Consider the following 15,648-nt stretch of genomic DNA (forward strand, 5'->3'; position numbering starts at 1 on the left):
TGTTTACACTTTCAGCAGGACACAGTGAAGGAAGTGATCACTCCCCAAATTAATTACTTCATTTTGCATTGTTTTTGTGGTGCTAAATGAATGAACCCTCTCCCCCCCGCCCCTGTCCCTTCTGAAACTGTCTTCCTATTGTGTCAGACTTGTCACTGCAATCTCTGTTAATTGCAGGCTCCTTGGCAATTTCTCTGCCACAACATTTTCCTGAGGAGAACCACTGGTGAGTACTCAGATGAAAACAAATGCTCTGACAAGCTGCAGTTTTAATTTTTCTTTAGATTGCTTGTAGAAGAGGATCATTATTAGCAGATGATAATTAGAAAGTGGTAACACTTTAATTTGCAAGGATATATTGAAATTCATTAGCATCTGAAAGCTTTGCTGTGCTCTGTGGCAAATGAATTGGAAGTATCAGACTGGTTCCTAATAGCTATGATAAATACCATGCTGCCACCGCTGTTTCATCTGTTGATCTATTTGTCCTGTATTTATATAGCCTAACAGTGAAATTCCAGGGATGCGTTTTATCCATCCTAATATCTTGTCTAAGCTGATCATCTAAAGGTAGTTCTCTGTCTTTCACTGGAGAGAGACAGGAACCTATTTCCAGAGGGTACTTCAGATACATTATCCCCTCTGGGCTAATGGAAGCTAAGGTGGGAATTGGAAGAGGTGACCAAAGCTATAGGGGAAGGATGCTGCTCAAAAAGCAGAGGAACATTCTGAACGGTGATAGCCATCAGATCATGTCCTTCAACAGAAGGAGACAGGCACTTCCAGAGGGTGGTTCATCCTACCCTAGACACATGGAATAAAATCAAATGAATCACCTTTCACCATGTCAGTTTGTTTCCACTGAGAAGTACTGGAGCCAAGAAGGTCAGTTCAGACTAGATCTGTCTTCCTGTTGTGTCAGACTTGTCACTGCAATCTCTGTTAATTGCAGGCTCCTTGGCAATTTCTCTGCCACAACATTTTCTCAAGGAGAACCACTGGTGAGTACTCAGATGAAAACAAATGCTCTGACAAGCTGTCTAAGAGTCTAAGATAGATGCAAAAGCATATTTTGATACCCCACGACTGATTCTCCACTGTCTATGAATTGCTGGTTTTCATCTGTCAAAAGCATGTTTCCTCAGTATTTTCCAGCAAGCTGCAAATATCAGCTAATTAAAACATCATGAAAATAGAGGCAAAACCCTGTTTCCTTAGAGTCTTTGAGCAAGCTGCAAAGATGTCCTTACAATACACAGATCCTGCTCCTTTGCCCGAAGCAATTATGTTCAGTCAAAAATATCAGCTTAGCCTTTCCAAAAATTTTCCAAGTACTTCCCTGGCCTGCTGATATCTTTAGCTACAGACCTGTTTTCTAATTTCCTCTATTCATTTACTTAGAGGTGTCTATTCCCCTGCCAAGAGAGGGAAGCAGAGGGTAACCTGAGGACTACTGGTTACTTGCAGGAAGTCATTTTTATTTTGAACAATTATGAAATACAATCACACCAGTAAAGAGCATTTGCTGGATTTTTCTGCTAGGATGAGCTGCAGTGAAGGTATAAACAATGCTGACATTACATTGTCAGTGCGAGTTTTCACTGTTAATCATTTATCGAGGTGAATGGGAAGTGAGTCACACTTGTCAAAGCTATTGTCTCAGCAGACTGCAAACTCAGGCTAGAACCAGATCAAGGAACACTATTTATGAACTTTCCATTGGAGGTGTGGGCTTTCTGGATTATTATTTTTTTTGTTGCTATTTTGCTTCAAGTCATTTCCTCTTTCACCTTCAATTTACCTCTATTTTGTGAAATTTCAGAGCCATGAGGAATGAATGCATGCATTTTGCAGTTTTATGATTGAGGTGGAAGAACAGCCTCCTGAGAGCTTGAATTGCCAACAAGAAGGATTTCAGAGCTGAAAGCTTTGAACTCCAGAGCTCTGTTTCCCATAGCAGATGTAGAAACATAATTCAGCTAAACCTTGCAACCTCCACCCATGTAGGGAAATGAATAATGTTTCTCTTATCTTGTACGAGGGAGAATAGAGGTCCAATAAAAACTGTTCTTTTTACACTGGTTGAACATCAAAGTGGTGTAGAAAACTGGATTACAGATTTCCAGATTCCCTGATCTCATGACTCATCTGCTAGACTGCCTTAATCTCTCTGGCCAGGTCTTAAGTTCCTTTTCACTCGGCCCTCTCCATTTCAATGAGACAATTTCTCCTCAGCTCCCACAGGTAGCTATTCACTTTCTGTATATGTGCCTCTGGCAATACTTCATCCAAATATAATGGTCACTTCACGAGAGTATGGAGCGCTCTAGGAACCCAGGCTGGGTCCTTTGAATATTATGAGGGTAGAAATTTGGCCTTCAGTATTTTTTGGCAAAGAGCAGGCCTCCCAAGGTAATTTCTTCTGCATCTTGCCAGGAAACAACTAGCCTATATGTAACAAAAAAAAAAAAAAAAAAAAAAAAAAAAAGACAACTAGAGCTGACACAAAAGTTCACTAAATCAGTTTCTTGATGCAGTAACAATAATGCCATCTCTATGTCAAGAAAAATAACTTCCTAACAAATCTAGCCAGGAAGAGAAACAACAGCTCAGCTGCCTTTGTCTTGCCGGCTTTGTGAAAAAACATGTTAAAGGACCCCCAGGTTATGCTGAGAGGCTGCTTTAAGGGGAGATTGGGATAGGCTTGGAAATTGCTGTGGTGACAGGAAGGGGAGAGCTACCACTTCCAGCTGCAATGAAAAGAAAACCTGCAGCACATTGATGCCAAAGGAAGAATTCATAAAGGATTCCCCAGAATCCTACCAACTGGGCAAGAAGTCACACAACAGGCAAAAGTGGCACATCTCTAAAAGCCTTCCTAGGGTCAAGCTCTGCATGGGGGGCCTTCTCTCCCCTCTTTACAAACACTGCAGAAGGTGGCTGCACCAGCAATACCTTCCTCCTAATCTTCACACCCTCCATGTGGCTTTTCTGAGGAACCGTGGACAGCTGGGAGGAGCGACATCCTCCATATGTAGAGCTTGTTACCTTGAGACTGGCAGACTGAAGTCTTGGCTACACACAGGACCGCATATGTTTGGCTAAACCTGTTTTGAGCCAATTTAGTTAGCAGTCATGAAGACTGTGTGATGCTTTTATTTTTGTTTGACTGTGCTTTTATCAAATTTAAGTAAGCTAATCAGGAATCAGATGAAGTTTCACTGAATTAGACCATTCTTTTATCAATATTAATATCCACCCCTATATATGGATTTAAATCATATTTTATGAAAAGCTGGATGCCATGGTAGCTAGTGTCAAGGTATAAATTTGAATTTTACTTACCTGAGAGATCTGAGGGTTTTGCTGCCATTTTATATATAGCAATGCTCATAGAGCTTTTTTTATGCCAAGAAAGCCTCAGTAAACTGAATGTAAGTGAATCCAGTCTAAGGAGGGCTAGCGGCTAAGCGGGATATATAATTGATGGGTGGTTTCATTCAATTGCCCTTTGGACACATGCCAATTATTACACTCCTCTGGTCTGGCACTCCTCCTGGCCACCTCAATAAAAAGACCCAGGATTGGCTGAGTGTGAGACATACCCACTTATTTCTACAGATCAACCCTTAGAACGTGTTAGTGGTTGGCTTGGGAAGGCCTGCAAAATCCTAGGGCATCTTCTGTCAGGAGAGGAGAGCAGTCTCCAGAGCAATTAAGCTAGCCCCTTTCAAAAAGGTCCCTTTAAAAATGCCTGTGGAGAAGAAGCAATCTCACCCCTGGGATTTGTAAGGGTAGCGTCGGTGCCTTTGCCTCCATCTCCACAGCGGGTATCGTCAAATGGAAGGCACTGATCTCCCGTTCCAGCCAAGACCTCTGAATTCTTCACAATGTCTTTCACAGATGTGGTTGACTTGATTTTATAGATGCGTCGGCTGTTGGTGTCAGAGAGGTAAATGGAGCCAGTGATTGGATCTGTGGTCAAGTAATACTTATGAGCTGGGCTGTGGCTGAAAAACAAGGGTATGAAGTTATTATTTTTTGGATGATGTTTCCTTAAGTAAACAGGCAGCGTTAGCATTTTAGAGGATAAAAATGCTCAAGGCAGACAGAGTGGAAAAGTAAGGCAGTGCTGTATTTAGCAGTGTTAGTACATGATGTGTTATAGCCTGGGTTCCCCAGAAATATCTGTTACCAGTAGCTGTGCCTGGGAGACTTCTCTGGCATGGAGGCCAGCCAGCAGAGAGGACTCCAAGTCCACACTGTTCACCTCTTGCATCTTCCAGCCTGGGATGACTGCATTCAGCCTGCTTGTGGAATAAGCTCTGACTGGCACTAACATCCAAGCTGTGCTTGGGCATTTTCAGGGAAAAGGCTAGTTGGTCAGAGCCAAAACCATGCCACAACTGCTACAAATTGAGTTCCAATTCTCGGGATTGTTTAATTTCCTTAATACAGACACAGCCCTAAAGCACTGATGCTAGCATGCCAGCTACTGAGTGGAAAACATAGGATACTAAATCTAGAAAGCAAAGCAAAAACAAACAAACAAACAAAAAATCCTGCTCCTTTGCAAAAAAATCCAAGACAAAAACCCAAATCAAAACCCCAGATAGGAAGCATTTGAAGATATACTCTTGAAAAGCACTGCATCAGAGGTCATCTGGTGTTCCTGCCTCCACAGCAAAACTCCTATTGACTTCAACAAAGTCCCTAAACTAGTCCTAATCTGTCCCCGTGGAAATAAGGGGGAATCCTGCCACTGAATTCAGCTGGATCCTCAATGAAGAGAGAAAGTGAATGACCCTTGGGGTGTCATGTTTTGCCCTAAGTAACAACAGGAACTATAAGAAGGGCTGAGGAATCCAAACTACAGTCCCCTGTTAAACCACGTTCACCCACTGCTTCCTTGGAAACAAGAAAGGGTGGTTGAGAAAACAGTGTGAATAGACAGAAAAATAATGTTTTTAGTTACACAGCAGTAAATGAGCCCAAGACTGAAGAAACTGAAGAAATGATATACTAGCATCCACTATTTGGACACATTCAACGGAATTGGCCAGAAATAACCAGATGGATTTAGACACAATTTTTAGGTATTGTCTTTGAAGGATTCTGTCTACAGTTTAATATGATCTCTTTTTATTAAAATTGTTTGCTACCAGTATCTACTGAATTGCATCTCTTTTGAGCTTCAAACCAACAGACTAAAATTGTAACACCTGCTGCACGAACACAGCTCTCCTTCCTTCTAAGAAAGGCTAAGTAGGCTAAGTAATAATTAGAAGTATGAAGTATTCTTGGCTTTTCTCCGGAACACCTCCAAAATGTCCAAACTTATCAGCTCCCTAGGATTCATACTAAATGTATAGGTCATAGTTCACAATTTTGCACTTAGTGGAATTATTCCAGGAGAAGCTGGTTAGAAACCTGAATGTCTATCACAGTTGACTTTGTCCCTCATAATACGAAATTTCCTCTCTCCTTCAACCTTTATGTTAGGAAAATTAACCCCTCTTCAGGCACATAAAAAATACTGAATTATTCTCAGTTTTAAAAAGTCATAAGCTGGTCCTTCATTCAAATTACTTAATACTTTAGGAAAAAAAGCCTTTCTGATTTATTTGGGAATATCCCTTGTGATTTATCCTATTAAAGTCTGAACAGATTTCATCTCCACAAATGACACTGATTCTTGCTAAATAAAATGCTCTGACCTTCAAGACAGCTCCAGCCTGACAGTTCAGTCTCCATCTGTATTCCTTTCCAATGACAGCAGGCTGGTAGGGTATTATTTCATTTACCTGCATGTCACTCACACTAAGCAAGTGGTTTCAACCCTGGTGGAAGAAGTTCCCTACGGGAATCCATTATCCATTTTGATCAGGGCCTCGCATTTTCAGCTGACTGTCTTAACAAAGCTCAGCTGAATGTCAGTCAGCTTTTGAGCTGTTCATAATCTCTGTTTTGCATGGGAGGTGGGCAAGAAGGAGAACGTTTTTAACGACACTTCACAATTCTTTAATACCTTTGCCTGGAAAGCATAGATACCTTTCACTGAATCTTACAGTAGGCCATTTGCAGATGGGCAAAGGCAAATGACTTTCTCAAAGATGGAAAAAAAAAAGATAGTGGCAGAACCTTACGTTCCTGTTTCCCCATCCCAGCACTATCATTATAATTTATTTTTCGATTTCATAGCCGCACTATAGTGGACTTAACTACTGACTATCACTTTCTGTGAAAGAGAGAGCTCTTAACTATTTCCTAATGAGAACTCCTGTGTAGAATGGACACAGAAACAAATGCTAGTTCCTTTTAACCACTGATCAGAGAACCACGTAAAAGTGAAACATTTATCCAGTAAAAAAGCTGAATGGTACTTCCCACCAAAATCTAACTGTCTAGGTAAAAACCTGTCATATTAAGGTAGCGTTTGGAGTAGTTGCTGGTAACCCAGGGCGAGTTTTACTAATGAGATCCTGTTTTTATACTCCTCAGAAATATAGGGTTGGAATCATAGTTTACAATCATTATGCATTTATAATTAAAAGATTAGCTCTGACAGGCTAAAATTTAATCCTCTGTGCAGCTTGGTACCACAGACGCACATATATATTTACTAACAAATGCACCTCGGAAGAGGTGGAGGTAGATATTTACGTTAATTAAACTACCCATTGGATGATAACAATGATGGGTCACTTAAAAACTATTTTGGATGTCACCTGGTGAAAGGCTCCTAACACATATAATTGCTCTTCCAAATCTCATGTTATTAATGGTACAGGCAGCCCCAACACAAACTATTTCTTTGCAGCTGTGTGGCTCTGGGTCAGCAATAGGAAGCACTGGTTCACTTGTGTTGGCTAGACTCTTATTTTCACAAGCATGGCTTATCATGGTCTCCTACGCGCTGATCCATGCATAGGACTTTTGTCGGAAGGAAGGCTCCCTTGTGTGGCTTATGGGATGGACTACTGAAGCTGGAATGCTTTGGAGCAGGGATGGTAAAAGACAAGCTGTTAAGAATGACCAAGCTGGAATTTACCCCACTGGCTTTGGCCAACAGTTTTCACCACTGTGTGGGGAAGATGCCATGCTCTGCCCTTGCATAAATTGCCCAGCAGTGTACACTGAAGCTTTTGTTTAACACTTTGAGATCCTTCAGGATGAAGGATGCTAAACAAACACATTAGCTCCAGAAGTTTCAAAACTAATTCCCTTCATCTATGATAATGCATGAGCACGGAAGCCCTGAACGCTGAGGCTTTGCTTTTTATTTAAAGTCACAATCAATAGGCAAATCCAAGTAGAAAACTGGACTGAACTGAACAACAACTGAAATAAATCTGCCTGGGGCAAAGCAGAGATTCTTTTTTTTCTTTCATCCTCTCTCATCGCTCTGTTAGATAAGGGAGCAAAATAAAAGACAGGATTTTGTACCATTCAGAAGACTTAATCAGTTACAGTGTCTGTAGTCTTAGAATATTTATCTCCCATATTGAGACTGCCACCACTGGAAATGGGCTATGGCTGAAAAGCTAAGGGTGAAGAGCTGATTTCCCATTCAGATCTTTCCTATTTTTAGAAGAAACACTGAGTGCTGCATTGATACTTTAACCCCCTGGAGCAACAAAGCAAAGTTGCAGGGATGGGGTGGGCTGATCTCTAGCCAAGAATACACAGTTTAGGTGGCCACTAGTAACTACACCATCAATGGAGCCACTGGGAAGCGAGGACAGTTTTCGTAAGCAGAAGTCCTGCATACCAAAGTGAAACGAAAGTGATATAGCATCCTTATATCGATTGTGTCACAGTGATGTGCTGGGAAAACACAGGGAATTCTTTCAGATTCACAGCGATCCAGTCGGTTGGGGTTGCGTATAGGCTCTCCCATACACTCTTCTTGTCCTATTCCGTTTTTCCATTCTCATTGTTTGGACAAGATAGTGTCAGCCTCCTTTGGGGTGTGCTGCAGATATGTTAAGTGATTCAGACTCTGTTTTAAAGTGCTTATGCTTTACATGATTCCTTACATATGGGCAGGAGGAAGGAAAGTGGTTAAAAAAAAAAAACGGTTGAATAGGCAGACATGTGGCATTCATCTGGATTGATTCTGTAGTACTATCATAGATGCACAGGCTGAAAACAAAGATTGTTATTGTTTCGTTGGGCTTAGAGCCCACGTTTTAGAAGAGAGTGGGGAAAGAACCTCCTGCTGCAGAGTGGGGAGCCAGGCTCCAAGTGATAAAGGTTGGAAGGAGATTGCCCTTGTTTTTGGCAGGTTACTCTAATGTCAGCAGAGCAAACTACCTTTTCACTGGCTGTTGTTCAAAGCCAGTGGCATTCATTTCACCCAGGTTAGATATCTGCAAGGCAGATACCTACATCTGAACTGGCTGCCTCAACTCCCTTTATAGTCAAAGGAAAGAAATAGCAACTTTTTAGGTATGATTCATCTGACCTGTTTTCAACATTTATCTTAAAAGATGAACAGCACCTAGTTTTCCAAAAGCAAGGGCATCTACCACCTCTTCTGAAGGACAGCTTCTGTCAATGGTAACAGTATTTTGCACTTAGGGTGCAATCCATTGAACCTATTTTAGACTTAAGGCCTAGGAAGAAAAGAATGACACTGCAGAAGTACCTGTTGATGACACAAAGGGTTTAGAAAATTGGTGCTGATTAGGCGTGTACTTTACAAATGTCTGAAGTTAGGTGAGACTAAGTGTGCCCTAAAAGACCCCAGGTCTGACCCAGAAACTCCTGTGTTCTTAGAAAGAGTAGATGGAGGCCTAGCATAATGGGTAGATGAAGGAAATGAAGGTACCAAGGGTCATACTCAGACTGTCTATTCTATATACTTAGCCTTGCCATCACGAATACTGGGGCTTGTGATTTCAAGAGAGTAATTAAGGATTCAGACCGCATGTTCCATAGGGCTGCTGGGCTCTGGGTCCCACTGTGATCAACGGACAGGAGCAGCCACAACACCAAAGTCATTTACTGTATATAGCTGATCTGAATAAAGCTCTGGTACTTCATTGGATCTGATGTTTCTGTTTTAGCACACAAAACCACCTCTGTAAAACTCTCTGTGCTAGCTGCCCTCTTCCTCTCTGAGCCTTGCTGGCCACATGTGTTTGCTGGTGACTAAAGAACTATTGAATTCCTGAAGCCAGGAGTTTTTTGTTCAGTTGGGCTGCGTTTCCATGGCTCCATGCTAAGCACCCTGCAGCTCACAAACAGAAGATTTTTATTATAGCTTGTGTGAGGTACCGGTCTTTTTTTCCCTGGGTGACACTCAATAGATTAGTACATAAGGAGGCCACACAGTGCAGCAAGCTGAATTTATACTTGGCCTTTTAGTGTTTTCAGTTTGTGTGCAATGCCCAAAGCTCTTCTAGTGTCACAGGCTGGGTAATAAAACTTCATAACAATGCCGTAAGCCAATCCATAGATTGCAAAGGACTTCTGGTCTGATCCTAGGGCAATTCTTTCAGACATCTCTTTTTGCCACTAATTGTAGTTTTATTTTGCTAAGATACAAATGGAAACAAGAAAGGAGGAATATATTTAAGTGTGGCCACTTTTTGCACATCTTTATGACAGAAATGCCTCACTGCCCTCCATGTTCCTGCAGAAAAAAGATAATGCTAATCAATGGCAAATTATTATTGTCATGCTTGGAAAAAAGTCATATTACTGAATGATAGATGGGCGTAAAATTGGGAGGCATCACAATTTGGTGATGCATTCTGACTTAGCTGACATCCCCATGTTGGCACACAGCCATTTCAGCTGTTACAGAGAATTGGACCTCGGCTACCTATGCTGCACTGTAGAACTACACTCCAAACCTAGAAGGCTACTTAGGAACGGAATAAATTCTCCTCCAACAATGAGGAAGCTTTTGCATACAGATTGCAACCTTTCCAAAACACTGAGATTCATTCCTGTGCATCTCACCCTTTGCAACTACCATTGTCTGTCACTGGGATCAAGTTTAGGACCTGCTGGAGCTCAAAGTACAGCTACTGGAGCTTTAGCTAAGACTACAAGCACCTGTTTCTTTGTGGCTCAGGAATGAAGAGGTTTCTTAACAAAAAGTATTTTGGCAAATGATACAGAACATCTGCTAATTCATATCAGTGAATCCTTTAAGCTAGTCACAGGTGGGAGTGTTTGATCTAGAGCTTCTCACCTTCTCCCTTACTGGTCTCCTTTGGACTGCATTGAAGGAGGCATGTCTTGGCTTTCTTTTACTTCATTTCATAGTTTTTAGGAAATGCCTGAAGGCTGAGAGCCTGCCAGCTTTGTATGGCTCTGGTAGCATCTGCAGCATTTGTGGCCAGTCCATATATCTTGGCTCAGTTATTGCCTTCATATATACAAACTCTTCTTGTAATAGCTATTCAGCTGCTGCCCTTCGCCATCATAGCAGGTGCACTTTAGTGGCTTTGTTTTTCTAGGGCATTAAGGATACAACCTGGCTGTTCCAAAGAGAAATGAGTTTTTCTATTGCTTTCATATGATGTGAAAGAGGAGCTAGGGGGCTGGAATGCAGCCCAATGAAGGTGTCTTGCATACACTCCCTGCCCCCATTAATACAAGCTTTGTGCCAGTTCATTGTACAGGGGAAGCTCAGCCCTTCATTAATGTTTTGTCACTAAGACACAAAACCAGTTTCTACTCCATTGCATTTTCAGGCATGCAGATATAATAAACATTTCTGCTTTTGCACAGCCTCTACAAAGCCAAAGGAACAACAAATAAAAAGCATGTAGCAAAAAAGAAATCCCCAATCCCAAACGCAAACATCCCCAAAACAAAAATCCCCACTCCACAGTCTAAGCTCCTAATTTAGCAAGCATCTAGGGAGAGGGATGGGAACTTGTCAGAGAGAGAGCAGTCCTTGCAAATGCAGATGGTGACAGTAGGTTGACATCTTCCTGAATGCAACTGATGATTGGATCAAACCCACTGCAACTCCAGTGAACCCAAGCGACAAATATTCTTAGTGACAAAACTCCAATTTAAGAGTCTCTCTTTCATGTTGTTTTCTTGTCATTACTCTTTCTCTTTTTTATTGAATTTCCTGGCTAAGGTTCTGAGTTACACTACCTTACATCTGAGCCTCACAAACTTTCACGTAATGTGAAGGCTCTCTATGAAGAGCTCAAACTGACAGATAGTTACAAAACTTACTTCCTTAAGTAGGTGATGCTGGGGTACATTTGGCCCTCCACTATGCCTGCTAAGCTCCCCAAACTCAAAAGGAAGACATTTCAAAATATGAGAATTATTTTTCCATCAAAGCTATATTCAAGCGACCTGTACCCTGAGGGTGTCCTCACTTTACTTTCCTGGTTAATTCCCATCCACTTTTCCTTCCACCCTCCTCCTCTTGTTACCTTCTTCTGATGTCTATGCCTAGTTCTCTCTGTCTACAACTATAACAGATCATGCAGAAGTCTGTGTGATCTTGCTCTCTGATTAACGGCTCTCAGTTCTGATGACTGATTGCCTACATCAGTTTTAATCACACCAGCTTCATTTGCCATTGAATCATCTGGAAATGGCACTTGTGGCTCACTGCGTAACAACATGCAACAAGACAGGGAGTGGCATAAGAATTCTCCACTGGTTGGCTTACCTATGTCTGAAATCTTTATTTCTGACAGAAGACAGGAAAGCAGGGAACAGAAGAAAGAATGAAGTGTTAGCGGCTCAGTTCGAAGCATTATTAGCAGATTGAAAACTTGACAGTAACTGTATCATACAATGCAATAATAAATAAAGACTTAGCAGGAATGACACTGATATATTTTATATTGGATATTACTTGTCAGTGAGCTCACTTATGTACTGCTGCATATCACAAAGGAAGTGTGATCTCACCTGCTTGGAGTTATTCACTTACGCAAGAGATAGGACCAGGCAGACTTTATCATAAAGAGAAGTACTGAGGTAATATATGTTGATACAGCTATCTTTACAGCTTTTTTCACTATCAGTCAAAGCAATACTTCGTGATTTGCAAAGGTAACTTAACAGTTGCACAATTATGGGTGGCAATTCATTGCCTTAACCTCATGAACTCTAGCCCAGAGGACTGAAACCATGCTGAGCTGGACATTTTTTATGGGTCTAGTTACATAACTCAACTACAGTTAACTGCGACCAACAATGCATTTGCCTTTCCCCTCTGCAACAGAACACTGCACTCTAAAAAAACAAACAAAACCCAAGTAGTGAGGGTGTTAATCTCCAAGGAGATGTTGATCTGAGAAGGCACAAACACAACCCCTTTAGTCCAAAAGCAATGGCTTTCCTCCATAGCTTTTAGTCAGCCTGCATCTGAACCCACTTACTTTATAGCACACCAGAGTGAAGAAATGTTTATTAGATCCAGTAACCTAAGTGTTTCCACAGACGAAACAGCAATGGTTCCAGCAGATTTAATGCTGAAGTAAATGTAACTTTGTGGCTCTACGCAAAACCCAGCAAGGCCACTTTTTCAAGGCTTCCAGTTTTCTCTTTTTCAATCAGGAAATATTTTGCAAAAGCTCTGTTGGGCCTGGTATTTCCACTGACAATAAACCAGGGATCGGATTTTCAAAATTATACTTCTGGGAATGAGATCTTAATTCCACTGAGTTGCACTGGGATTTGGGCCCCAAAGCACTTAGGCTCCTCTGGAAATCTCACCTTTGGTCATTAAAATAACGTTTTGGCACTGGAAGAATATTATATTCTTTAATGTGCTCCAGGGCAGAAGATTTATCCCAGCTTCTAGCCTTACAAATATGAGAGCTATTATATTCTTGTGTATAATCTGATGGAACAGCAGGAATTGAGTTCTTGCTTATTTACTCAAAAAATAACCCAGCCGTCTGGGATGTGACTGTAAACATGACATTGTGGGCCTCCTTATTCAATGCCTCCTTCTGATTCCTTGTTTTGCTGAGAGCATAGCAAGACACTTAGTCTTTAAGACCAGCCTTGTGACAGTTGTCTGGATTTTTTTGCTTGTACATCATGATCTACAGGCAAGGTTTTACATGTCAAATTAGGCCTTCAACAAGATCCTGAAACCCTAATGACTGCAGTTTGTAAAGGAGGGACTAACTGGACCTTAGAAACCAATTCTCCTGTAGATCAGCTATTTCATTTTTAACTGTGGCCTTGTGGAACATATGGGAATAAGAGACAATGCTGTGTGTGGCCCCTGCTGCTGTAGTAAGCTGTAACAGGTCCTTCCACATGGCAGTCTTGGCAGAAATGGGATCTTACTTTTGTCCCCAAAGCCAGCAAACGTGACATTAAATCTGAATATAGTAGGGGGATTCTTACTTCCTGGGAGATGCTCACTTTCTGGCCAAATCTTCAGTAGCAAATGTGAACATTCCTACCAAGCTAACCTCATATTGACCTCGAAGGCTTTAGACAAGGTTCTTCAAGCAGAGAAGCCTCATTCAGAAACACTGGTTTAGCTCTGTTGACTTGCATGGAATAAGTCTTGTCTGGCCATGTAAAGAGTCCAGAATCAGGCCCTGGTGGTTTGAAGTGGGCAAGTAGACTTGTACAAATTTTAGAAGGGAAAAACATCACCAGTGAGGTTAATATAAAACTTCAGTTCAATCATAATCTGTTTCATTTTCTCAGAACTTATGGTAAATATATCATATTCCCTCCCCTTTCTTGTTTTTAATGCATGTTCCTTGACAAGCCTTTCTCTTTCTCCTGATATTTTTCTCTTTCTTTGTTAGTTGGGAAAAAGAGAAACAGTTCATTTACTTTCAGATGATTCATATATATCTTCACCCAGACCCTGCTGTTCAGCTGGGAACTGAGGGGAGTAAATGTGTTTGTACCCAACAAAGCAACCAGAAAAGCACAGAATCCGTGACTCCCTTGGTGATCATACTATCCTAAGTATGAATGATCATCTGTCCTGATTAACCTCTATATGTCACCATCAGTTTTGTGTCCTTCCAAGTTTAGGTTATCCTGGAGGCTGACTGTTAATTTTAAGCATTCCCATTGGACTCTAACAAGACTGAGGGGAAGACATTAACACAGTTTGACTTAGCAGCACAGAAACGCAACAGAATACTTTTTGTATATGATTCAGTTTTGGATGAACTTGCTAGGCCAAGTCTCTCTGGTGTAAATCCAAGTAAGCAGAGTTGCAGAAAAGGAGAATCCAGACAGCCTTTTTTTTGCTGTTTTATTGTTGCTTTTTATGAGTTTTGCTCATTTTGCTTATGGGTACCTAAGATTTGTACAGAACTAAAGAGCATAATTATAACTGGCCGCATGTAGCACAGTGTACCTTAGCTCCAGTATGTTGGTGACATTGCCAGAGGGAAAGATCCTTCGGATGTAGTTGAAATCTCCAACATAAAGACTTCCATCAGACCCACATGTTAGGGCAACAGGAGCCAGGAGTTTGTTACCATCTGCAAGACCATTGCAGCTTGGACAGGAAATGCTACGTCTGCGACCATTGCCCATAATGCTTCCAATTACAGGTGGCTGCTGAGAAATAAACTGGTTTTCCCCATTTCCTTTATGCAAGATGCCTAGAGGGCGAAAAAATCAATAAGGAAGTTAAAACGGAGACAGGGAAACTGAAACTCAAAGAGAGCACAAAATGGTAATGCTGGATGCTGATGGGGAAATCTATCACATGCGAGGTTTATCATCTTTTATAGCACTATTTTTTATGATGTTTTCAAATGAGGGGACCCCTATCTGAATTAAGCATTTTTATAGCCCCATCACATTTCTTACAGCTTAAAAGGATGTGGGGAGATCAAGATTGTCTTTGCTTTTGAATGAAATACACTTTTCAGTGTTTCATGTATTTTCACTTGCCTTTTCTGTCCCTCCTTGCTCTGCAGGAGCCCGCCAAGTTACAGAAAAAAACATATCACTCATGAAAAGATGAGAGTCAGGAAAACCATGGTGCATTGTCTAGAGATATGTTTCATCTGCAAAGCTTAGAGGAGCTCTGCTTACATTCCCTATAATGCACGAGTGTAGAGTTTTCATCAGTGGTACGGGTTGAATTAGATGTTTGCTCCCATACCACTGTTGTCATTCAGAGGGAGTCAATACTTCCATCTTTTGAACATGTTTGATCAGCTTTCAGGACTCCCTGCTACAGTACTGAGCTCCCTTCAAGGATTTTGGTGCCTCCAATTTTCCCTTGTGACCCATGAAGCCTCGCATTTCTATGGTGGGGAAATCATCGTGAGCAAGGAAACCTAGGCATTGCAGTTTCAAAGAAAGACCTGATCTGGGCACAGAAGTGAAAGGATAAGGACTGAGGGCAAACAGTCTTTTGAAGACTAGTAGTTAGGTTTCCCTTGAGATGGTGAAAACCTCACTGGAGAAGTTTTCTGGAGAACCATGGTTCCAAGATGAAAGCTTACCGCTGGCATCAAAAGAAATACCCTTGCACATTGCAGAATGTGTCTGGGTGGATTTACAGTCAGAGGTAGGTCCAATTTGAACAGACTCCCCTGTTTTGGAGCCACAGTCCAGCCTAGGAATACTTTCCCTGTTAATCTCCTTCTTTTAAGGCAATACAAATTTAGAGATGCCAATATATTTCATGGACATTCAACCTCTTCA

At 41.4% G+C, this 15,648-nt stretch overlaps 1 protein-coding gene across 1 annotated transcript in view; it reads right to left on the bottom strand.

Annotated features, from left to right (window-relative positions):
* TENM4 (teneurin transmembrane protein 4) overlaps positions 1–15,648 on the bottom strand; it is a 155,383-nt gene that overhangs the window by 52,041 nt on the left and 87,694 nt on the right. Inside the window, exons 12-14 of the mRNA XM_067289535.1 lie at positions 14,342–14,591; positions 11,660–11,680; positions 3,778–4,010 (exon numbers count right to left, since the gene is read on the bottom strand). Coding sequence (XP_067145636.1) covers positions 3,778–4,010; positions 11,660–11,680; positions 14,342–14,591 — 504 coding nt within the window. The remainder of the gene's footprint in view (positions 1–3,777; positions 4,011–11,659; positions 11,681–14,341; positions 14,592–15,648) is intronic.

The sequence above is a fragment of the Apteryx mantelli genome, chromosome 1 (genome assembly GCF_036417845.1).
Source record: "Apteryx mantelli isolate bAptMan1 chromosome 1, bAptMan1.hap1, whole genome shotgun sequence".
Taxonomy (NCBI): domain Eukaryota; kingdom Metazoa; phylum Chordata; class Aves; order Apterygiformes; family Apterygidae; genus Apteryx; species Apteryx mantelli.